At 42.1% G+C, this 25,790-nt stretch overlaps 2 protein-coding genes across 2 annotated transcripts in view; one reads left to right on the forward strand and one right to left on the reverse strand.

The window, feature by feature from the left end:
* Positions 1-1,066, reverse strand: part of pcnx2 (pecanex 2) — a gene marked incomplete at both ends in the record, with an annotated part of 29,672 nt that extends 28,606 nt beyond the window's left edge. Inside the window, one exon of the mRNA XM_083922464.1 lies at positions 914-1,066. Within this exon, the coding sequence (XP_083778590.1) occupies positions 914-1,066 (153 nt within the window). The remainder of the gene's footprint in view (positions 1-913) is intronic.
* Positions 1,067-2,414: 1,348 nt separating this feature from the next.
* On the forward strand, positions 2,415-25,433 carry map3k21 (mitogen-activated protein kinase kinase kinase 21). Its single transcript, XM_083922589.1, has 10 exons — positions 2,415-4,099; positions 17,118-17,298; positions 17,418-17,566; positions 18,212-18,387; positions 20,097-20,337; positions 21,226-21,348; positions 23,018-23,168; positions 23,572-23,666; positions 23,954-24,787; positions 24,890-25,433. The coding sequence occupies exons 1-10, from the start codon at positions 3,304-3,306 to the stop codon at positions 25,258-25,260; spliced, it is 3,117 nt and encodes a 1,038-aa protein (XP_083778715.1). The 5' UTR covers positions 2,415-3,303; the 3' UTR covers positions 25,261-25,433.
* Positions 25,434-25,790: the final 357 nt, after the last annotated feature.

A 25,790-nucleotide genomic window follows, 5' to 3' on the forward strand; every position in this document is an offset into this window, starting at 1 on the left:
CGATGTGCTTTACATAAAGACAATTAAAAAAAACAGCATAAAAACAAGAAACATAGTTAAAAGCAGGAGCAAAGAAGAATAAAAAAAGAGTAAAGTAAAAGAAAAGAAAATAAATACTTAGGTATACGTTTAAAGTTATTAAAAACAGTTCAGCTATAAGCACATGAAAAGACAAATGTTTTTAACCTGGATTTAAAAGTGCTCACAGTTGGGGCTGATTTCAGATCTGCTGGTAGTTTGTTCCAGTTGTGTTACTGATGAAAATGTTATCAATAAACCGAGACACGTGAAAGTTATTTCTTTATACAAAAACAGAAAAGCTGGCATTGAGCTGCAGATCTGTCACCCTACATGCACCTGGCTGTTGTTGGCATCATACTTCATCACAGCTGAGGTCACGGTGTTTGACCTATAGCAGAAACTCTTCCCTTCATTCATACCAGCAGCATGCCTGGATTATTCTACAACAGAGGTTTTTCTTCTTTCAGATCCACTATGTCTCCAAATAGGTACAAGGTAGACGACAGTAACAAATCCCAGATGGAAGATCCCGAGTCAGGATATTATCGCTGGGAGTCTTATATGGTTGCACCTCTTTCAAAGGCCATAACATGAAAATATCAGTGAACCAGTTCCACGCCTCTTGGCTCCTCCTGCCACATCCAGGAGCAACCATGCGTTCCGTCACTGCATGCAGGGGAAAATACTGCGACAGTGCTGTTATCTCTACTCTAGTATTTCCCTCATCCAAACAATGAGGGCTGGTAGATTCTCGCAGAGCCACCGCATGGTTATCCAAGGCGGTGTAAAAGCGCGCTTGAAAAAAACAGAAACCTACACCTATGGTACCGTGCGCACCTCACACCCCCTCTGCGGCCTTGAACGTCATGTTCCCCATTAAAAAAAAACTCACCAGATGGAGAGACAGGGGCAACATCAGGAGAAATATCCAAAGATAGAGGTGGCAGGAGTTGTTGAATTTGTTCTGGTCCGGGTCGTGGTACCAGCCCCCGGTCACAGATGCCCAGACTCCCTGACGCAGGGTCTGCACAACCTGGGAGCCCATCTCTCCTCCCGTCTCCTCCTCTCCGCTCAGGTTGGACGGACGGATGATGATGCTGCTGCTAGGCTACAATGGAGTGATCTCCTCTAATGCATGCTACTGTCGCTACGCCTCCATGTTGGGGCGATGCAGCACGTCTCCTGAGCCTTTCTCTCTCATGCCTCATCGGTCTTCCTCGGTGTTGTCCTCTCGTCTGCCTTTTCCCATCCCGATGTCGATTCGTTCATTCCTGCTGCCGCGGTCTTCATCTTGTCCTCTCCGTCTCTCTCCTTATCCCTCTCCTCTCTAGCTGACTGTACAGATGCGCAGCTTTGACCCCTCCCCTCCCTTCCCACTCCGCCTTCTCCCTCTACACCCTTTCCTATAATATGATTCGCACCTTCAGTGTGTATCTGCGCACACGCCGTCAGGCTGTTTTCGGGCAAAATCAGTACTACTCTTTAAACATTGTGCATAATATGTCTGTGTTGACTATATACAATGAATGCACGGGTATAGTAGGCTATTTTTAGGCGATATGCTTAGAGATAATCATACTCAATATGTATATGATATTGATACAAAGCCGAATACATTTTGAAAATACATTATTAGAAATGAGCAATGTTATTGCATTATTAGGCTATTATTATCATTATTATTATTAGTATTATTATTATCATTATTATTATTATTTGTATATGTTTATGTTGCAGGCTATATGGTTGTCCTCCAGCTGGGCCTGTCCGACGTTTGCGTTGCCACCGTACTCTACGGGGGAATTATTGGGTCTATGTAAATCATGAATAAGTCATAGAGTGTGGTCTATACCTAGTTTGTAAAGTGGCCTGAGATAACTTTTGTTATGGTTTGCCACTATAAATAAAATTGAATAGAATTGAATTGAATTATCTAGCAGCATGTCTATGCGTATCGTCCTGTAGACTATGCGTTGTTCTTACTTCACTTTAAATGACCTTCTTGTTCATATGGCTGGAGATTGCAGAGATGTATGTGTGTGTGTGTGTGTGTGTGTGTGTGTGTTTGTGTGTGTGTGTGTGTGTGTGTGTGTGTGTGTGTGTGTGTCATCTTATATGGTCCATTATTTCCATAATTTCCCTGAAGGCGCGCTCTCCTCACACATTCCTATAGTAGCTCCTCCCTCCTCCCCCCCACTGCTGCGACGGTCACGTGTCCACGTCATTCACCAATCAGAAGGCACCACAGCCAGCAGCGAGAGCAGCAGAAGCGTCTCCCCAGAAGATCTCCTCCGTGTACGGCCACTACTGCTCCGCTGGCTCCGACTTCGTCTGGCGACAGCAGCGGCGATGGGGGAGTTGTTTTGATTAAAGTTGACGGATTCACGTTTTTTTTTATTCCCGCATTGTTTCGTGGAAATCCAGGATGTTTGATGTGCTTTCCTGAGTGTTCAACCGTCGGCTTCTTTTCCTCCACGTCCTCGAGTGAGAAACAAACTTGGGAATATCTGAGAGGAGCAACTTTTCCAACTGCCTAACTTAGTCAGTTATGCTAAGCTAACCCGCTAGCAGGAATTCCAGTTAAAAGTCCACAAACGAGAAGAGCGAACTTTTACATTTGGGGTATTTTGGGACTTAGAGGAGACTCACGGGCGACTTTCTAAACGAAAACTTTCCCTCGGAGCCACGTTTCTTTATCCGGCCGGAGCGGCGGTTGCAGGTGCACCTCTTCTCTAGGCACCTGCGATAACTTGGTAACTTAGCTACCATCGAACGTTAGCTACCATCGAACGTTAGCTCCATCTTGGTAACTTAGATACCATCGAACGTTAGCTCCATCGGTAGCTAACTTTAGCTTGTTCGCGGTAGCATTAGGCAGAAGCAGAGACTATGTCGTGAACCAATCTATCCATAGTAGTATAGAGATTATTTGAGATTTACAGGCATGGGTTGTTAGTTTCAAACTTTATACGTCTGTTTACCCAAACAGTGGTGACATTAGCTAAACATTATTTCGAGCTAACCGCAGCCAGCAACCTCGCTTAGCAAGTTGACCCTAATTCACTTTTACCGGAACGGCGACGTGGATACAGGGTTGTGGACACTCTCTCTCCCGCAGGACTTTGGACGCAGTTTGATCCTGCCCATCTGTGCTCATCAGCTAGTATCGTAGATGTGACAGCATGAGGATTTCAAAGAGTTGCATTTTACCTTTTTAAAGTTTTTCATTTTGGTTCTAAAAAAAAGCTCTGCACCCTATGGTGCCGCTACGGCCACCGAGAAATGGATGTCTCGCAGGCCGCTTTCCCAAACGGTGAAGGGCGGCCGGGCGGCGGTGGTGGGACAGGGGAGCATGCCTGGACAGATCCCCCCACGGTTCGGGCGTGGGCTCACTCTGCCCCGCTGTGCTCGACTCGCTCCTTGTGGACAGCCGCCTATGACTACGAGGCAAGCGGCGAGGATGAGCTCAGCCTCAGGCGAGGGGACGTGGTGGAGGTGCTGTCCAAAGACGCAGCTATCTCGGGGGACGAGGGGTGGTGGACGGGTAAAATCAACCACCGGGTCGGGATTTTCCCCTCAAACTATGTCACCTACCAGCCCGCTATTTACCGACTCCCTCCTACGAGTGGGTCTGTGGGGGCACGAGAGCAAGTCCCGAGCTCGCCCGTCCAGATCCCCTTCAGTGAACTGGTACTGGAGGAGATCATAGGCGTGGGTGGATTTGGAAAAGTTTATCGGGGCACATGGAAAGATCAGGAGGTCGCCGTGAAGGCGGCTCGGCAAGACCCAGACGAGGACATAACAGCCACCGCCGCCAGTGTTAAACAAGAAGCAAAGCTTTTCTCCATGCTGCAGCACCCCACCATTATTAAACTGGAAGGAGTGTGTTTGGAGGAGCCCAACCTGTGTCTGGTCATGGAGTATGCCCGAGGCGGGACACTGAACCGGGCGTTGACCGGAAGGCGCATCCCACCACACATCCTGGTCAACTGGGCCGTGCAGATTGCACGCGGGATGCTCTACCTACACGAGGAGGCCGTGGTACCCATTATACACCGTGACCTGAAGTCTAGCAACAGTAAGCAAAGATCGAAGTGTGCATGCGTGTGTGCGTGTTAGAAATTGAGATAAATAACCTTATTTCAGGAGAAATCCACCTGTTGCACATGCACCTTACCCTCATGTAGTTATTTATAGTTGTAGGTCTGCTTGAGTGACTGTTAAGTAACTTACTAAGTAACTATTAAGCTTTTTCCCAACGCAAATATTTTAGGAGGCATCTACCTCAGACATCCACATGTCAACTTGCCTCTGAGATAGTACTTGTTTAATATTATATTAATGACACTGGGTATTGGGACTGTTTTCCCCGTGCTTATAGGTTATTCTTCATTGCAGGCTAAAATTAGGTAGCTGAAATCTTATAATTCACATATTTTTAACAAAATCAGTGGTACAGGGCTGCCCTTTACTCAGGGTGGATTTAAAGAGGTGTAAAGGGTCTGTGGGATTATGAAGTGGTGGGGGATACCATCGAGAGGATGTGAAATAAAGAGTTTGCTCAGCTGGGCTGCCCCCCCTGCACTCACCCCCTCATCCTTTAAAACACACACACACACACACACACACACACACACACACACACACACCCAGCCCCCTCACCAATCCAAGCTGAAATGTTGTTCAAATAAAGTCAGTGATTTACCAAACACATAACCAGACACACTCAGTCCACACAGTCAGGCCATGTGCTTGACCAACCAGAGTTAATGCCAGAGGTCATAGGGTAAAAAAGAAGTCAGACAGAGAACCAATCCTAGCATAACAGAAAAAAAGAGGTCCTTTGGGGTTTTATGTAGTGCAGACATAATTGCTTATTCAGCAGGGGATGTCTGCATACTCCCACAAGACATTAACAGACATTAATGTTTGGAAAAATACATTGCATTAAGTCTCTTTGGGTATTTGCAGCTTTCACTTTTGTATAGGGTCATGCAGTTGGAACTTGGTTCTATGCTAGCTCCTCCATGGACTGGTAACTGACAACACGGCAGCAAACTTTAGTTTCCCAGGACTGAATAATGAATGCACAGGACTTGATGAGAAAAAGAGTCCTATACCCACTGACACAGGCTACCCACTTCAACTCAGGTGTGTTTATGTGTGTAACATGACTCCAAACACTATTTCTCCCTTTGTGAGACTTATCAACCTGGGGCCATGTGGGGAGCAGCTCTGGTGTAGTGATGTCTGTTTATCTCCAGCTGTGAAAGTCAATGTGTGAATGTAGAGACACAATGTGTAATGTACAGAGACCGGGCCCTTAATCACCAGATTAAGTTGTTTGTTTTGGATATGGAAAAGATAAAGATTGCCTCACAGTGCTTCATAAATATGAAGGGTCTGTTGTAGATTGACCATGACATATATGCACATATCATAACCTGTATATGCTGCAAACATGACCTGTATACATGGTTATATTATCAGTCATTGTGTCTGGAGATGTTGATGAAACTTTGAAATAATTTATTGTATGTGCTTATGATGCCACGTGATGAACAGTGTAGATTAGCCCAACCCTAATAGTCTTCTTCTAATCTTAAAATTGAAGATTTATGTTAATTATAGGGCAGATGGAGAGAAAGGATTTAACTACCATTGAGGCTGTTTAAGCTAATCGGATGTTTGGTGAACATAGGCCTACACAAACAAACTCCCCAAGGCAGGCAGAGTGCTGCGAACACAAGTCATTGTGTTTGTCCTGTCACTTCACTGTGACATAGAGACAGCACAAGATTTAAGTAAACATTTAAAATGAAAGTTTGAGAGACCACTCATAGTGTGCTTAATGCAGTTCTTGTCACAAGTGAAACCTGTGAACTCAACATTACACTTGAGGATTGTAGGCTGGTGTAATAAATATAATATTTTATAAATCTGTTATCGATTTCCACTGCACCAAAGCCCAAGATGTAATTGCAGGCGAGCCTGTTCTTTCAGCGCCCTCCATCTTGTGACTTTTGCAGTCACAGCACTGTGTTGACTTTTTTTTTTTGCTCTTTTGTAAACTTTTTTGTAACGCATTTACCCTTCTACTTCCAGCAGTCCCCTATATGTTACCCTCTTAAATCCATACACACACACGCTCCTATTACACTTCTGCCCTTACTGCAAGCCTGACTCTAAAGATGGAATTTCCAGACGATCTGGGCCGACAGACCAACCGTTGTCAGCAGCGTCACTTACATGGCGGCTTATTTACATGTAGCGAGGGAATGTCGCCACAGACACGTAGATCAGAATACACCGCAAAAAGGCAAGTAGAAGCATTTTCATTAGTGGGTCATATGATCACCATTGTTTAACCCACTCTTTGACAGATAGTCACTCAAAAGACAATTAAATAGATACAAATCTTACAGAGAACAAGTTTAACCACAAAATGAGACCAAGAAAGACACTAAATTCTACCAGCACTATTACCAGTTGCAGGTAGTCAGGGTCAGAAGTCTGACTATCTGTAGTCAATATACAGTCTTATCTAAATAAAGAGAGAATGAAAGCTGTATGTGTTTGCTTTGAACCAGGGCAGTGAGTTCACAAAAGACTCTCTCCTACACACAAACACACACAGTGCTCCCTGTGGTGTGTTGGGTTGTTTTCCCAGTAAAAACCTAAAATAATGCAGCTTAGAGAAGTTGCTGCATCTGCTGTCTTGGCGTTGGTCAGTCTAAAAGGATAAAAGGAGTGAGAATTATCTACCCAGGGGGTGAAAACAAAATTGATACATCGCAATAAGTCGGTGTTAATCAGCAATCTGTCACTTTTTTAATAATAAATGAGCAAGTGGTCTGTTGGTGTGGCCGTCTTTTCTATTTTGGTATATATCGTCAAGTTGTTTCACTCCCAACATTTTTCTAGGACACAGGTACATATACCATTAAACTTCTCCACCTTCACTCAACTACTCTGCCTGCCATTTATCAACTTGCCGTGTACACATGCTCCACACAGACAAACATACAGCTATTTGATCAATGATTAGCCTGTAAAGTAATATGTTGGAAGTCAGCAAGATTTGTCCAATCTCTTTTGTTTTTTTCAACCTAATCTGTAAAATCCCAGCCTGCAGGGAGGAATGTTGCTAATGAGGGATAAAAGCTTAACATACGTTTGCACAATGGACTGGTCAAGCAGTGGTTGCTAGGCTACTGTGACCAGAAGAATGGCTAGGACTCGGAGGGTCTCAAAGCCCTCGTTTTGTTTTGTTCCGTTCATATTTAATCTCCCAGAGAGCAGCGGTACTCTTTTATTGCCACAAACTGAGGGGGTTTCCCTTCTTACTTTATTTTTCTCCTTACTTACCTTCCTTCCCTTGTTCCTTTCTGCTCCCTCTTGCTCCTTGTGATTTTTTCTAGTCTGCTTTTTGGCTAACACAATTTCCAAACTCTAAATGCTGAAGTTACTTTTTATTTTAAAATTTGAGTCAAGAAACCAACAAAGAATATGTCCTTTTAACACGTATTGTCAGTTTCCCTGCAGCCTGTGTGCCGTAGAGCTCCTTTGCTATCCAAAAACTACTGTTTATTAATAATGTTTATTGCATGTTAATGATTATCTTGACATATTTGTTCATTAAATTAGGAAAGTCAATATGGTTTGTTCTGAAATAACTGGCAATTTGAGAGTGGCTTCAGTTCACTGTGCATGGTCAGAACATGTTGCTAATTTGACAAGCTCAGAGGAATAAACAACACTTGCAATGTTTATTCAGAAATATGTCCCCTAAATGTAATTTGCACATCAACAGAGCCCTATGTTGATGAAGTAATATCTGCCTCTGACAATACTTGTTAGTATGATACATTTACATTTTGGAATTTGTTGTTCATCCTAGTCTTAATTATTACATCCTTTAATTAACCTTTCATTCTTTTCCAGCTAACAATTTCGATCTAATCTCTCCCTCAGGCCAAGCATGTAAGTTTTCATTGAGCAGTACTGTAGATAAGACCAAGAAATCACACTGAAACCTGGCCCTGAGCCAGCATGCATAACCCACATTAACTTTGGAGTTTCACATCTTGGTGTGAGCGATAGTATGCCAGGAATGTGTGCCTGAACACAACTGAAACCAATGGAGTTCAGTTTGGAGCGTGTGCAACAACATTCTCCCATCAATCTGAAGCTATTGTTAGACTTCATCACGCTGTATCTGTGTTCCCCTCCCTCTTCCCCGTTCCTTCATACGTTCACCCATCAATCTGCAGATCTGCATAGCAAAAGTCATGGAAACACATAAATGATTCCCTTTTATATCCGTACACTATGTTGGATATAGCTCAGAATATTTGTTTTTCTCCTGTAATTTGAGTTGTCTTGCTTTACTTCTATGATAAGTAAAAAATCTCAGAGGAAAAGTTACCAAAGCTTGACTAGGTGTTGCAGGGCAACTTTTCTCAGGCTTCCCACAATTACCCCTGGTGACACACAGACAGTTACTGCCTGTCTTTTCTCCGACAAGAGAATGGGCAGAGGGGAGAGAGGAGGAGTGGAGATGCTTTCACTGTGTTTTTTATGACCTCTCCCTGACTGCACCTATTGTTGCAGGGCAGGGTGAAAAGGAAAAGGGCCCACAGCTGAGAAGAGCTGCCTTCTGAATCAGCCAATCCCCTCCGTAGCTCCCTAACACATTGATAGATGCTAATACAGCAAAAGCTACTGGCTGTACACCTTTTAACACGTGTCATGCTTTAATTAGCCTAGTTATAGGTTGATTCAAGCTTAAACAGACACAAACTAGGAGAGGAAGAGGACAGACAAAGAGCAAGTGGCCCGGAGAGACGTGACCATGATAGATGGATTTAGCCAGCCATTAGCCCTGATCCTTTTCCCATCAACCAGAATGCCTGGGGCACTCTCATTTCAACCGGGAGAGACAGACCAGTCGGGGAATTTTTAGCAGCCTTGTTTTTGCCTACTACAGGGTGCCCTCTTACTCTAGTGCTTAGTCTGTTGGCACAGTTATGAAAATACCGCCACGTCAAGTTAGGAGGCTGCACTGAATTTTTACAGCAACTGTGTAGCATCAACGTTTAGATATGCCACAAAGCCTCAGGATTATACTGAGGTTCTGCCAAATATGGATCTCTTTTGTACGCAGATTAGTTTATCATTTATGTTTTTAAAAGTAGTACCATAAGGAGCTAGACTGAGACAAGAAAAGAAAACCAAGTGGCCTTGTTTGCAAATTCTGTTGCTCTTTTTGGCTTTGCATGTATGATTTGCATAACATGCTGTATATACGGATTTAGCTAAATTGTCTTATGTTCTATGTATTAGGATCCCCATTAGCTTATGTCATAGCAGTGTGCTAGTCTTTCTGGGGTCCACAGAGTAATTGACAAACAAATTAACCCACTGCAGATGTGCTTTAAAATTTTTCTAAAACTGGCTTTTAATTCTTATTTATCACTGGTTTGTGGAATTGTCTGCTGCAGAGGTGCAGGGAGTTAAGCTTGAAGTATTTTTAGTTTGTTGAAGGGAGGAGAAATGGCCGCGTTTGCCCAAAAAGCGTATTCCTTTTCTTTTTTACCTTGAGGGCGAGAAAGCAATGGGAAGAAGCGTGGGACCTGCTTTGAAGGCAGCAGCTCCGCTTCTGATCTTCCCACTGTTCCACCATGAAAGATGGGACTGCCTGAAGATCAACTGTTGGAAAGGGGAATTAAATGGAGGTTGGACTGAGGGTGGGGTCTGCCTTGGAGGCATATCCATCTCCAATTGCGTTGCACTGTTGTCTGCTTCAAAACATTCTTTTCAAAAGAGTAAGAACATATATAGACTGAGAAAAAGCACTGAAAACAACATGGGGTCTGACTTATAACCTTTTCAGACGTGACAGGTTTGTAGGACAGTGTTTGCCAAGTATTACAAGACATGTTTTTGTAGATCACAATACAAAAATAAACAAATTGGAAATCAGTCTGACAGTAAACAAGAATTAGAGCATGTGATTCATGTACACCAAACAGGTTTCACACACCACCTGTAATTTATGCAAGAGGCAAACCTAATAATCTAACCCTGATGATAACATGACTGTAGGCTGCACACAGATAAATGTTTTATGTAGGCCTAAGATAACTATAGTTTATTGTAAACAAGGCCTTTCTAGATAACACTACGGCTGCATCTAACAATTATCGATTTATCAGCAGATTGTTTTCTTGGTTAATTAATTAGATGTTTGGTCTATAAAATGTCACAAAATAGTAGGTGATGTCTTTGAATGTATATTTTTGTCACTCCAAAACCCAGAGTTAGTCAATTTATGTGCTATATAAACAGAGAGAAGCAGGGAATCTGCACATTTGAGGCCGAAAAAAGCATTTTTTGCTATTTTTTACATGAAAAATTACTTAAACAATGAATCGATTATCCTAATAGTTTCTGCCGATCAAATAATCCATTAGTCGAATAATCAAATTGATAAATTTGGTTGTTTTGCCCATATACATATCATGTAGTATACCAGCAAATTTAATGATGTCATTGCATTCATGCATTTGCCATAATCTCTAGCTATTTTACTAGCATCTAACAGACTGAATGCAGCTCTTAACATGTTTATAGATGGTATTTAAATCCTGAGATGAAATAATAATTAAGTTACCACGACCACACCGCCACTTGTTCAACACCTCTTACTGACAATCAAAGGCCTATTTGGATCGGACTTGTTGAAAGGGGAAGTAACCTAATTATTCTCATGATCTGAATCCTGTCTAAATGTGAACTGCGCACTAATACTTTTACATGCCAGTAAAGTCCCAACAGGCTTTAGATTGTCTCTAGGTGCAAAACAATACTCACAGATTAACCACAGCCTGAGATTGTGCACCAGTACAGCTGTGAAGGCTTTACATGTGCTAACTTTACACTTTGCCTGAAGATCTATCTCTCTGGTATAGGGTGGGGTTTCTAAACAAGAAGCTAACCAGAGCATCTTCTTCTGCTTTTGAATGACAATTTAAAGCTATAATTTCATGTATTGTTAGACTTTATTGCTATAATTGCTTCTTTTTCAGTTGAGATATTGGACTTTACTATTTAAATATGGATTTTGACATGTGTAGACGTACTTTGTATTTCAGTTACAGAAGTAAAATGTTGAAATCTGAAACCAGTGGGGCACTTTAAACGTGAATATTGACACATGTAGACGTAGTTTGTGTTTCGGTCACAGAAGTAAAATGTAGAAATCTAAAAACCAGATAGACATTTTAAAGACAATCTTAAATAAAAATATTTTTAGCTTGCAGCTTTTTCCCAAAGGTCAGGCTTATATTACAAGGCTAGACAAAAAAAACTTGATATGGAGCTTCTTGCTGAAAACCTGCAGATTAACCTTTGTCAGACAATTAGAATAGGGCAAAGAGGTCATGGGAGGTGGACTTCAAAGAACGGCTAGAGGTAAGCCATTATGGAAGAGGAGACCACGATTCCTAACCTGGCTTCTTCCCTACCTACTTACCTAAGTTTACAGATTAGTCTGCCAAGGCTACTTAGTGACCACTGTCCCTGGTCAGGATGTTCTGCCTAAAAAGGTCATATGATAAAGTCAGCAATATTAAATAGAAACATTCACATACATTAGACTTGATCATAAGTATCACATTGCAAGCGTACGTGCGTGTGTGTGTGTTCCCTAATTCATGGCAATATACGGTATATGCACAATGTTATGGGTGTGCGCGTGCGTGCATACATTCACGTCTTTGATTATTTGTGTTCATCTGTGTATCTGTTCTTCTATCTGTGTGTACATGTCCCACGTCCGTGTGTGCGTGTGCGTGTGTGTGTGTGTGTGTGATCAGAGATCACAGAAATGTTTAGTGTTGTAAAAATGTGTTACCTTCATTTTTTGTTTGTTTTGCTTTAGAGTGGCCTCAAAAAGTTTGTTGTTTGAGGCCTCTGCAATGTTTGGTTTTATAAAATTTCAAAAAGCAAAAGCATGTCTTTAGGAAATACACCATTGTTGTGTAGTTGTGTTATTGTGGCAGTGTTAAATGTAAAGGTTTAAACTGCATATTTTAAGATTCATTTTCAAGTTTACAACTGTAGTAATTCAGGTGTTTAGACAAAAAGAGTTAATAAATAATTGTGGTAAGCTGCATAGCACAATTCAGGTGTTAAGGTAAACGCTAAGAGGCTTGGACCAAGGCTTTGGTCTAGGAACTTTGGCTTTTTATAAATGAATAATTGGGGAAATAATTGGCAGGTTAATTGATAATATAAATACTTGTTAGTTGCAGCCCCAATTGCCTCTTATTAAATTGTTTATGTAATTTAGTGATGAGTGAGTTATTTAAAATGTATTTCTTTGTACATGGACTGAACTTTATGCTTGAATGTCAGCTGTTGTGTGTTTAGCTTTGCTTCTAATTGACTTTAGTAGCCAAACAACTGTCCGGCTGAGGTTTACTGTGTGTTTGCAGCATCACGTCAGTGTGGTATTGTAAACAGGAGATAGGTCTTTTATCAGAAATTTCTAGAGGGCTGACACCGAAGTATCATAGCGCTACAAAGAAAGTATTTGGCATGATATTCTATCAGCCAATCAACGCAGACGGGGTTATCCCAAAACCACTGTTCTTCTGGGTTGTGTAACCAATCCATCATAAGTCATTATAAAGCTACAGAGCCTGCTGGGAGGAATCTATGGAATCACTGAGAGAGGACTTGACTACAGGAAGTAGGAGTATATCATTGGTCTAGTGAAACCTGTTTGTAATGGAATTCCTATTGTTGCAGCCTGGGTAGAGGATCCCCTCCGTGCCCTCAGGCTAGTAACAGCACCAATACCACTGTTATTATAGCAGAGACCCATAGGAGTCACACTATGGTTAAAGTGCGCTAGAAATCATTTCACCCTGTACTGTGTCTCCAATGTGGCTAAAGATGCCCAGCAAAAATTAGCTTTTGATAGGAACTAGTTGTTCTTTCATGTGTTACCTCTCTTTATTGTGTTGATAGTTAAAGTAAAATAGTTGCTTTTATTAACATGCTGTTGTGTTTGCAGTAGGCAAGCCAGATGTCCTTGGTGTTTTGAGTCAAAGTTAGGGCTGCAGCTATATCATCTTTTTGAGTATTCTACCGACCACACACATATTCCACAGACTATTCGAGTAATCTTTGTACTGTAAGTGTGAAATGATCCCAAACTTATTCTCTGCCTTTACCGAATGCAGGGGTGTGCAACCGCAAAAACGGTCCGTGTGGAACAAGGATCGCTGTTCTGAACAGGCAGCATAACACGCAGCATAACACGCAAGATAGGAATTAACCAACTCATCGAGGCAGAGATTTTTCCTCCATGGATTTTTGTAATTGAATAACCCTAGTTACAAAGTAATTGTTTCAGCCATAGTCAAAGTGCTAAATGCTTCATCAATGAAATGCAGACTTAAAGAATATGCAAAAGGGCGAGGATAGCAGAATACTATACTGTTTAACAGAATGCCGTAGATTTGAACATAAAGTCTTGTTTTGGCAGAAGTAACAGTGCCTGTAATACATTAAATACATTTAAAAAATGGGATATTTGAGTATGTAGTTGGATTTAATGGATTTGAATGATGAGAGACTAGTCAATATACAGTATAGTAAGGCAATATATGCTATTAGGTCTGTGCAGTCATGCTGCTTGTGTTGCAACTGGGGCTACAAGTAATTTGTTTGGTCTATAACATGTCAGAAAAACACCACCACCACAAACAGAAAAACAACAGTTCACAAACTCAAACCGACCTCATCAAATTATTTTTTTATCTTACCAATAATCTTTAGATGCCCAAAGACATTTATTTTATTATCACATAAACAAAAACTGACTTTTAATGATTGAATGGAGCATCTCTCTGTCGGTAGACTAACAAATTAATTGACTAATCCTTTCATCTCTAAGTTGCTTGGAATTGTAATGGCGCGATTTAATAAGCATTTTTAAACAATATAATTCAACTTACAGTAGATTACAACTTACAATAGACTGTGTATGAACATTTTTACTTAGGGCGCACGCACACTGTCCGTCCGTACCGTGCCCTGTGCTTTAGGGTACTTGTCCCCCCCTCCCTCTCCCCCCGCGGCCAAGGCCCGTTTGTACTCACACTGCCTGGGCCTCGCGTGAATGCTTCTTGCCTGCCTATACGTCATCACGCTGTAACACGTCACACGCATTGAATGACGTCATCTCGATGCGTCACTTTGTTTACAAATCTTTTCATAGACCTCGGAGACGTCAACCATCGCCGCTATTGTTTTAAATGTCCGCGCAGGGTCCGTCTTTTTTTCTATGTCCGAACAGGCGCACATATAATGATGCCAGAACTGCCGTAGACCTCGTACACGTGCACATGCTCGTGCTCGTACATGTGCAAACATGCTTTACAAAAGCCCATCTCTCCCAAACGGTCTGTGGCCGGCAAGCGTGCCCCAGCTAGGTGCGGTAAGGTTGCACTCACACTGGTCAAAAGAACTAGACTTTACCTGTGAAACCTGGCACGGTGCGGATGGACAGTGTGAGTGTGCCCTTAAAGTTAAAGTGTGTAGTACACATGCAGTGTCTTTTATCGCCTCGAAAATGCCGGGCGCTACAGTGACCCAAAAATGAAAGTGCCTAATAAACAGGCTTGTGTGCACTAAAACTACATGGGTCTTGTGCATGAGCCTTCCGCTCGTTTTCATTAAGAACAAGAGTACTGATTAGACCTGTATGTGGTGTCAGTATCATCCTTAAAAAATAGAAAAGATACAATAAAGTCAGCATGTGTTTTTTTCAGTTTCCGTCAGACAGAGACTTGCTGTGGAGTCTCTTGAGTTTTATGCATCTGTTTCAAGGTCCCCAAACCAATCTCTGACCACACTATGAGCTATCCTCCATCCCAACCCTCCTACACCTTTCATCAGGTCTGTTCCAATCCTGACACATTTGTTGCATTCTTAAGTAGGATTGAGGATCAGGACTATAGGCAAACCCTGCCAATTTGGTATCAGGTGGTTATAAAATAAGAGCCTACGTGTTATATAGGTGCATGTTTGTGCATGACTGATTAAGGATTGTGGAAAAGGTTTGGGTGTGTTTTTAGTATTGTGCTGCTGCGGAGGAGGGAGTCCAAGGTCAGTGGGGCGATAATACAACACACACAGTGTAGCTACTTTATTCAAGTAATACTTGCACACACACCAGAGCCCTCTTGACAGCCGCAAATAGACTCGTAACTTTTTTAAGTGTACATTGTAATTATAGTAGGTTTTTCAACATTTCCACTACTGTGTGTACAGTAACTTTATCGTCAGACCGTTTTTCCCCTGGAAATATTGTATTTGTGAGTGTGTCAGCAATACACAAGCTTTGGTATTTATTCTTAATTATTCTTAAGCGCCTCCTCAAACTACCTAAAGGGACATTTTCTCTCAAGTTTCAGTTTATCTGTTGGCTTTGACCTTCTGTGATAGGACGTGTTCAAATTGACCTGCAGTGCTACTGTAGGGCATGTAAATGATGAAATGGGACAGTTTGTAATGTGAGTTGATCTTGGCAGAGGCAAAAAACAAACGTTGGAAATGATACCAAGAGGATCAAAAGGATGAAAGAGTGTGTTTTGGCTGTTGACACACCACTTTATGGGAAAGGCTGCTTCTTGTCGTCAAAGAGATAAGCAGAATATTTGGCAGTTGTATCCGCGCACAGAGTGTAGGTTTATTTCTGTTGAAAGGAAACATTGGAGAGTAGAAAAATGTTACTGTTCCCCGACCAGTTGTGACCTGGTCGTGGACGGCACAGGTTCAAAAGGCTTAAATGCTCCCAACGTCTTGTTGACTCCTGTGGGTATTAATGATATAGGGAAACATGTTCCTCTGTTTGCTCTACTGCACTGAAAATGAGTGTCTTACTTTGATTTTGTTAGTTTAGTACTGTTTGTTTTCCTTGGTACATTTTTTTTTCACTCAGATTTCTGGTTTGCTTTAGCTGAAACAATACAGCACATAAGTCAATCAACAGAAAATGAATCAGTAACTTTTTTAGTCTTTTTTTGTTTTGGTTAAAAATAAACTCCTTAGTTTCTGTTTCCAAATTTTGAGGATTTGCTGGACAGTGTATCTTTAAGTTTTAGACTGTTGGTAAAACAAAACAAGACATTCAAGGACGTCACCTTAGGCATTGGAAATTGTATTGGGGATTGTCAACTTTTTTTTTTTTTTTTTACTTTTTAACAATTAATCGATTGCACAAGATGATGATTTAACAGATAATTCAAATATCAATCATGAAAAAATTGTTAGTTTCAGCCCTACATCCTACACCTACATGACTTCCATATTTTACTATTATATTTAGTAGTTAGGCTGTTTACTCATTAATTGTTTCCTTTTTGTGCATTTTCTTTATTTTTCTTGCATTGACTTAATTTTGTTGTAGCATGACTGGAATTGGAGTAACGTGTGTAAGTTAAAGCTGGTCCAAGATGATATATGTATGATATAAGAACATATGGGGGGGTTTCGACACAATAACATGAAGACTAATATTTAATGGGTGAATAAAACTGGACTTTAGACATCAGTGGGTTGTGGCTCCTCTGTGACGGGGCTCTCAGCCCAGGTGTAGTGTTACAGGCAGGTTTGGAGTGTTCCTGCTGTCTTTAATGTGTTAAACAGTTTTAGGACCTGAGGACAGGTGCTTTGTGGCGCTGTCAACCTTCTGTTACTACGGTAATAAATGACCTGCATACCTGTGTTGGCCCCGTTGAATATCGGCTATCATCTCCTCACCTGCACGGCCATCTTTCTCTCTGTCCCTCACTCTTTGTATCTCCCTTTCTCTTTCACTCGTCCGTCCCCCTTCTCTTCTATCCCCCTCGCATCCGTCACTTTCATCCCAATCCTGTCTTTCCACTTTAGCCTTGCTCTCAATCACTTATTGCTTGTTGTGCACTAATAAATCTTTTATTTCAGCTTCCCCTTTTTTGGCTTCATCCCTCTCTCAATGTCTAATGGCCCTTCTCTAATGTATTTCTCTCTCCTTTCAGTTTTATTACTTGAAACAATTGAGAATGACGACATCGGGAGGAAGACCTTGAAGATCACAGATTTCGGCCTGGCCAGGGAGTGGCACAAAACCACAAAAATGTCAGCTGCAGGCACCTACTCCTGGATGGCCCCCGAGGTCATCAAGTCTTCTCTCTTCTCCAAAGGCAGTGACGTCTGGAGGTGTGATAAATAACAACTTAATCATTTGTGTGTCATTATTACTCATACCTTTGTTTAATATCCCTCCCTCTCTCCTCTTACTTTCTTTTTATGTTATTTGTATGTGCGTCATACACAAGTTATGGTGTCTTGCTGTGGGAGCTGTTAACAGGGGAGGTGCCATATCGGGGTATAGACGGCCTGGCTGTTGCCTACGGTGTGGCAGTCAATAAGTTAACTCTACCGATCCCCTCCACTTGCCCTGAACCCTTCGCCAAGCTCATGGAAGGTAAATGTGTAACATGTTTATAATACTACACTATGTAACGCATGTCCTAAAAAAAAGTTTCAGGAAATTTTTAAAATATTGTTTTATTTGACAGTGGCAATGCACATCACAAGAACATACGCCTGATATAAAACAAGAATAGATGTTATGTCCTGGTTTTAGCAGATTGCTATTTTCCTGGGCAGGGAGGTAGAATAATAAAACGGTAAAAAAGGATTAGTCATTGACATTAGATGTCAACGTGTACGGCAATATATATTGTATCGTGATATATCATATTGTGACGTTTTAACAATACCCATCCCTAGTCTACCAGTTGGTACTGATAGTTCTGTTGGGAGGTTGTTCCATTGTTTTACGGCCATGAATGAGAAGGAATCGCACTTGTTCATATAGATAATGGTCAAGTACCTTAATATAACTACATCTTTGAGTTTTAGTTAAATTCTGCTTCACATCAGGATTAGTAATTTTCATTTGTGTGGTAGGTGGTTTAATCAAAGTTTCCATTGCAGATTTTTTTAGCTTCTCTTATTTGGTCACATACTATCAAAGTGGGCCTGCTGTCAGTATTATTGTTAATGCAACGCATACGCTGTTGACTGCGTTTGTAAATGTGTTAATCTATACAATGTGTGTGTCCAGAGTGCTGGGACCAGGACCCCCACGTGCGTCCCTCCTTCTCCTGCATCCTGGAGCAGCTGTCGGCCATCGAGGAGGCGGTGATGGCCACAATGCCCCAGGACTCCTTCCACAGCATGCAGGATGACTGGCGTGTGGAGATCCAGGAGATGTTTGATGAGCTCAGGACCAAAGAGAAGGTAGGGCAGAGTGATGAAACACACAGTATGATGGCTGGCAGGTGGTTAAATGCATTCTATTTGCAGGAAGTTAGAAACCTCTCCTACGGTTTATGTAACAGACCTTCTTTTATGTGCTACTATCTGCTCTATTATTTTTTAGTGATGATGCATGTTGACTAATCTATAATGGAAATGTGGTGTAAACACACAGAAGCGCTTGGGACAGCTTTTTACAGACTAAAAGGCTTAATTGGTTACTTTCAGTGGAAAAGCTAATCACACGTTTAACAAAACGAGTCATTAATGCAGAGGTGCTTTAGTGTACTTCCCCTTGTTAAGACCTTAATCTGCTTCCTGTATAAGTCTCCCAATGCTGGCTTAAAGAGAGGGGGGTTAATTAGTGTTTGTAGAAACAGCCAGATCAGCACACAGAGGAGGGTCAACAAATGGTGAACTGAATGACACAGAAACTGTTTGTTTTAAGAAGCTTACTTTATGCCACATATTTAATAATTTAGATTATATATTCATATATTTTACCTGGTTCTAGTCTATCAATTATGCAAAACCACCTTTTTAGGATGTACACATTACGTAACTTCCAATCGTGCAAATCAATCACTTTAACACTGATATGCACTGGCATCTGCACTGCCTCACCCTGACATAAAATCCCTATAATGTTTGCTTAGACATTTAAGCTTCCATAAATCAAGCAAAGAATGAAGGAAATAGCTTTAAGCATTGTCTAACATTTTCCCATCACACATTTCACAAGATCTCTTGTGGACTTAACCACTACATCAGTAGATTTCCTGTAAACGTCCCACAGTAATCTGTGTCTAGGTGGGTGGCTGAAGTGGCTTGACTGTAAAGCTGCTTTATGGAAGTCATCCAGTAAGGATTATTATTACTCAGCTGAGAGCAATTAAAGAGAAAATAGAGGGAATGAAGAAAGAGTAAGCCATGGAAGGAGACAAGACTGGTTAGCTTTGTAACAGCAGGCAGTAATCTCCTGAAACCAACATGTTATAGGAGGAGTTATCTAATACGCAGCTACAATCCTGCCCAGTTTATGCACGTCCATCTGCAAGAGCTTTTCTCTTGTTGTATGAGAATTAGAAAATGTATTTCTATTTGTTTGTCTTGGAATGCATTTTCTCTTCTGTCTTACAAGATAATTGTGTCTGAACCCTAATATCTAACATTAGAAATACTGTTTGTTAGTGATTTAACAATTACCACAAATGTAAAAAAGAAACATGACTGTTAAAGTACCTCACATATGTATAATAATCCGCACGGGGTGAGAGAAAGACTTTCTGGATCCATAAAGCACTCTTCTTCTAATCAATGCCAACGCTATCCTGTTAGTTCATTTAAAGTACTCCACCAAAAAGAATCAAAGTCAATGTAGCAGAACCAGAAATAGCATCTTTTTTCAAGACATGCATTAATATTTTTTATTATTTACTGGCGCCTACATTGCCCACAATGCAACTTGACCGCCAACAGTTTGGTCAAAGATTGAGTGTACCCTGTGTTTTGATGACGCTACCTATCTGTCAGCTGTAACCTGAAACAGGCCTCACTCAGCTTGGCTAATACAGGTGTTCAATTGCAGATAAGACAAACTGCTGTACACCATCACTGGCGCAAGAAATTATGACAACAGAAGTCTGTCTGCCAATTTAACCCTTATGTATCTTAATACCTGGTCCTTCCAGGAGCTACGTTCCAGAGAAGAGGAGCTGACGCGGGCTGCCCTCCAGCAGAAGTCTCAGGAGGAGCTGCTGAAGCGTCGGGAGCAGCAGCTGGCAGAGCGGGAGATCAACGTGCTGGAGAGAGAGCTAAACATCCTCATTTTCCAGCTCAACAAAGACAAGCCCAACGTAAAGAAGAGGAAAGGCAAATTCAAACGTTCCCGTCTCAAACTGAAGGATGGAAACCGCATCAGCCTGCCCTCAGGTGAGTGAACAGACTGAACAGTTGTCTTGACAATGTTACTGCGTCTAACCTCGAGATGGAAATTCTACGCGGTTGATGTGAGATGTGACTGAGTAGCCAACATAAGCAGATATCATTTTCATGCTGGGTCCCGTGCCCTGTCAGAGACTCTGTACAGTAGATCTGCTCTGTACAAGCTGATGAAGATCCTGAAGGATTTTAAGTCAATGCTTTACTACTGTTGTGAAAGTATAATATTAAAGCCATTCAGCGTATCTCATTCAAATGTTTGTTTCAGTTGATAAAAAATGGTTAAACAGTGAAAATAATTACTTCTTTAACATCTCTGACAGCAAAATGAACCACACAACTGCTCAAATCATGTACAATAACTAAGAATGAATGAATGAATGAATGAATACAGTTTTTGTTGGTGTCATGCAATACCCCAAATTCTTAAAAGACATATCCAGAATGTTGGGTTCTACAAAAAGTGTAAACATGCATGGATTTCAATAACTTTCAGACATTTATATCTACAATAAAAAAACACTAACAAAACATAAAAGACATACAGGAGGACATTAGTATATAAGTTATAATTCAATAACTCCCCCTGCCTTCTTTTCCAGGCTTTTAAGACAAACTTAGTAGACTTCAATGACCAAATGAATGTTTGATCGTCTGTATCTGTAAGAGTTCAGACATTAGTAAAGTACATAGAAATGGAAAATTGTCACTCACTTCATCACAGTATGTGCAAAAGTGTATAGTGTCTGTGTGCCCTTGTCTACTGTTTGTGCTGCTGGTGCAACATTGGCATTGTGCTGGACATCTAAGGGTCCATGTTGGCGTGTGATCTCTCTGACTGTAACTATTCTGAGTGTATGTGCATGTTGCATTTTGCAGACTTCCAGCACAAGATCACCGTGCAGGCGTCACCTTCCATGGACAAGAGGCGGAGCCTTCATAGCACCAGCTCCTCTCCTCCCAGCAGTCCCACACTAATCCCCCGGCTACGAGCCATTCAGCGTGAGTTCGCTTTGTTTTTTCCAAGTTTCCCTTACCTGCTTATCGAAAGAAATGTAACAATTCTGAAGAAAATCACATCAGCTCTCTGAGAATTTCATGGGAACATGGGAATAGTGCTACAACGATGAGAGCTGTGTGAACAAAAGCTCCAGAGGCACAAGCAGTCAGACAGTTGTTTGAACAGTTTGATGATGTTGTTAGTCACGCATCGACGCCTCTGCAATAACTGGAGCAAATTCCTCTCGAGTTAGCATTTATGGTAGATGGTGATATTTAGACAGAGGGAGCAAACTGCTGCTCAGAGTCAGTGCATTTTTATGTGGACTGATTTTATCTTGCTTTGAGTTACAAGATATGATTGTATTAATTATCCAAGAGGGATATTTCACAATCTTTATTATTATGGATTGATTCCATCGGTGTCCACACTAACTAACTATGCTCTGTGATCCGTGTCATGACGAATTATGTTTACACAGTCTGCACGTGTACGTATCTCACTCGAAAAGCATGCAGACGGATACATGCAATATATGTAATATAACTGTGGACATGGAGACATATGTAGATATACATTCATGCCCTTAAATACATCCCTGCATTTATACTTTTATACTTTATAGGCTTTCTTCCGTTTAACATCCTGTTATAAATGTTTCACAGCACATTTAAGGAGCATCCACAGCACCTGTGTAATGACGCTCATGATGGTTAGAGGTGACATGTATGTTTTCCTCTTCAGTGACGTCCCACATGCGGAGACACAGTTTGTATGTTTACCAGCAGGATGTTGATCTGACCAGCGAGCTCACAACCTCCCGTGGGCTCAGGAGGAAAGGCAAGCCAATGGCTACGCACATGCAACGCTTGTGTGTGTGGCTAACAGCACCAAGTGCTGCATGCGATGTGTTTTTTCGCTATCTTTGATTGTTGGAATGGCTAACGGCTTCCCAATCAGAGGGGATTGATTCCTGATGTGTGTAATGTGACAAGACTTTGGTGTTTGCTGTTGGTTAAACTTGGTTCACAGGCGCTCTTAGTAACAGTGAGGAGGTTTATGCCACAGACTTGGGCCAGTCTGCTGTCCATACATATGTTTTAATGATCTTATATTATGTGGTTAGGTCATTTGTGCTTTTAAAAATGTACTGGTAGTGCTGTTCATTCGCACATTTTCTTAGTTCTGAGCATTTGGCCCCAGTCTGTTGCTTCTACGGATCCTCCCTTCCCTCACACCTTCACAAAGACTAACCTAAAGCTATAAAAGTTTTCAATAACAGCTTTTTGTGTTCTGGTTACTGCTTTTTGGGTTTTTGATTTTACATTTTCAGAAATGAATAAACATACATACAATGGTGCTGTTTTCTAGTGTGAAAAGGTTAAACAGTCAGTTTGAATCTTCCTGAACCAAGTAAAACAGTTATTTAAGATAATATATATATAAACTTTTAAGAGAGAACAGCCAGGAATTCATTGTTTATGTAGTCTTTTTAAGAGGTCTTTGACAACATAGTCGGAGAGAGAGAGAGATGACAGATAACATTTGATCTAACATCTTTTCAATAATCTTACTAACAGGTCTACACCAGATTCCCTATCAGGGCCATGGTTTCTTCCTGTAGTGGGTTGACTCTGGTGAAACTAACAGTATGGTTTGATTTGTTAACAGTTACTCAAGATGAGAGCAACCGTACATGGGGCCGCAGCACCCTCTTCAGGCCAGAGGAGTTTGATGATGTGAAAAAGGGAATCAAGAAGAAAGGAAGAACCTGGGGCCCCAGTTCAGTACAGAGCAAAGAGAGGCCTGCTGCTGCTGAGAGGTATGTGTGTGAGAGTGTACACACACACACACACACACACACACAGAATGAAACAGACTAGTTCTTTTTTGTAATCACTAGAATAGGGTGTAGCTGTCCTTACACACCAACATAACTATAATTTATACCTATATTTATATCTGAATGTTTTCTACAGAAGTAAGGTAACATACCATATAAATATAATCTCTATAAACAGATTCTGCATGGGAGTGTAGAATCCTTAGGCAACATAGGAGTAGTACGTTCCAGCCATGTTTGAGCATGCTTTGGTTGTGGTTAAGCAAATAGCTGATGGGGTCAGAGAATGCAAAAAATACTACACACTACCACCAAAAAATTTAAATATTTTCTATTTCATGTTTTCTTATGTGTGGCATCGTTTCCCGTGCGTCATTTTCAGAGTGCGTCCTCTGTCAGACGGCAGTAACCCCTGGTCCACCAGCCTGGTCAAGTCTCAGAAGTCTGTCCCCCTCGCTGCCCTGTTTGCTGAACAAGGTGAGCTGGAACTCCATATTTTGATATTAGAGTAATTATTTTGAAAATGCACAGAACATTTTGTGGCTAATAGCTGTTGTTTTGTTTTAAATTCTTTCCTTTTTTTGAGTGTCTTCACTTGTAACTTTTAAAATAGGGTTTCCTGACTTGACAAAATCCATTCAGTAATTTGTTTTGTTAGGTCCACTTGCATGACTGGTAATGCTTGTAAAGGGAAGGGGAAAGTGGGCTTGTTTGGAGAATGTTTATTTGTTTACAATGTCCGATTCACACTTCTGTGTCTTCAGCGGGTGCCGGTAAAGACGAGGCGTTCTCCCAAGAATGTCCCGACAACAGCTCCAAGCCAAAGCAGCTCAAGTTCCCCAACCAGGTGTACATCGATCTACCTCTGTGGAGGGACGAGCAGCAGCCTCAGAGCCCCGGCGGGCATGGTGGGTCGGGAGATGCTGGGGTCGGGGCAGTAGTTCAGGGTGGCACACCAGAATCCCCGGACGACCCCTACACCACAACATCCACCTCGTCCACCTCCACCACCCCGCAAGTCACCCCCACCAACAGCCTGAAGCGGACGTCAGCTCGCCGCAAGACTGACTCAGTGCTGTATGGCTGCGGCTCGTTGCTGGCTTCAATTGTGCTCGGTTATGACATTAGGGAGGCTCTCAAAAACTCAGCTCCTGGGGAAGATTGCGAGCCCCAGCGTGAGGAGAAAGAGAAGAAGAAGAAGGAGGGCCTGTTTCAGCGAGCAACCAGGTTCCGCCGCAGCACCTCACCGCCGCCAAGCGGTCGCTCCCGCAAAGAAGAGGCATCGTCAAACCACACCGCCACCCAACCTGTCAATCTCATCTCCATGTCAGCCATTATGGAATGCAACTCCACCAAGTGTCTTATACAGTCTGAGGCGGAGGTGTCACAGTCCGGTCTAGGGAAGGTTGAGCCTGTGCCTGCCAATCATCACACCGAGTCATCCAGACCTGGTCCAGCAGCTTCCACAGAAGGCCAGAATGACAGGACTGCAGCTAACACTCAGACACCAGTGCGAACCCAAAGCCAGCCACCAGAGCAGAGCAACCACAACACAGGAACACGCCTACGCAGGAAGAAATACACCACCAACCACAATAGTAAGTAACACAAAAACAATGGTAAACGGAAGTAAGCATGTATATAAGGTCTTAAAAATATATTTATGCTCCAAAAATGTATTTTCCCCCATCTGTTTCCAGCCAATGGCCCACCCACTCTGCCTCCTCCAGCCACACAGAAGAAGCGGGAGAAAGAGAAGGACGGAGCATCAGAGAAAATCTCTGGTGGGGAGGCCTTCTCCAGACCACGGCCAGTGTCCTTCAGGGCCAAACCCCACGCCTGGGCCCTGCTGCGAGGACGCAACAAGAGCTACTCCCTGGGCCACTACTCCGGAGAGAAGACGGCGCAAAACCTAAGCGTGGTTCTGTCCACAGATGTGGGGACAGGCTGCTCCCTGCTGGACATGGACACAGAGGGCCAGAAACGAGACTGCACTGTGCCCCTCTGCCGCATTCAGAGTTCCCCGGGACGGCCCTCCGTCTTCGAGCTGGAGAAAAAGTTCCTCTCTTAGGAGCCTTGAAAAGTGATCTGCTGTGATCATAGTTTATCCCATACGATATACAGTAGAGTGTTTCAGAACAGACGGACAGAATTTTTGGCCTAAAACTCCTGGAGGGTTTAGAACCGGGCTGCCTTTTTTTTTTTTTTTAAAGTTCTATAACATAGAACCCAGCTTTGTCTTAGTTCTAGAACATAGTGATATCAGTGTTCTAGAGCCAAGTCTGAGACTTCTAGAAGACATCCTTGTCACAGGAGTTTAAGAATGTGCACGGTCTCACACACTGCCTTGACTCATTCTAGAACACGCGTGGTTCTGAAACCTGAGCAGAACATCCCTAACATCCTCTGGTTCCTCGGTGCTCAACTGCCACCTCTGTTCGCTCATCTCTCTCTTTATCTCTCCCCCCCCCTCTCTCCCTTTTGTTACCTTCCTCCTTTCTCGTTCTGTCGGTGCAGCTAAACGTTGACCGCTGCTGCAGCTTTTGCAACACAATACCCTCACCTTTTTATTTATATATATATTTTTATAGGTAATTTAAT

Source organism: Echiichthys vipera (assembly GCF_963691815.1).
Source record: "Echiichthys vipera genome assembly, chromosome: 11".
Lineage (NCBI taxonomy): Eukaryota > Metazoa > Chordata > Actinopteri > Perciformes > Trachinidae > Echiichthys > Echiichthys vipera.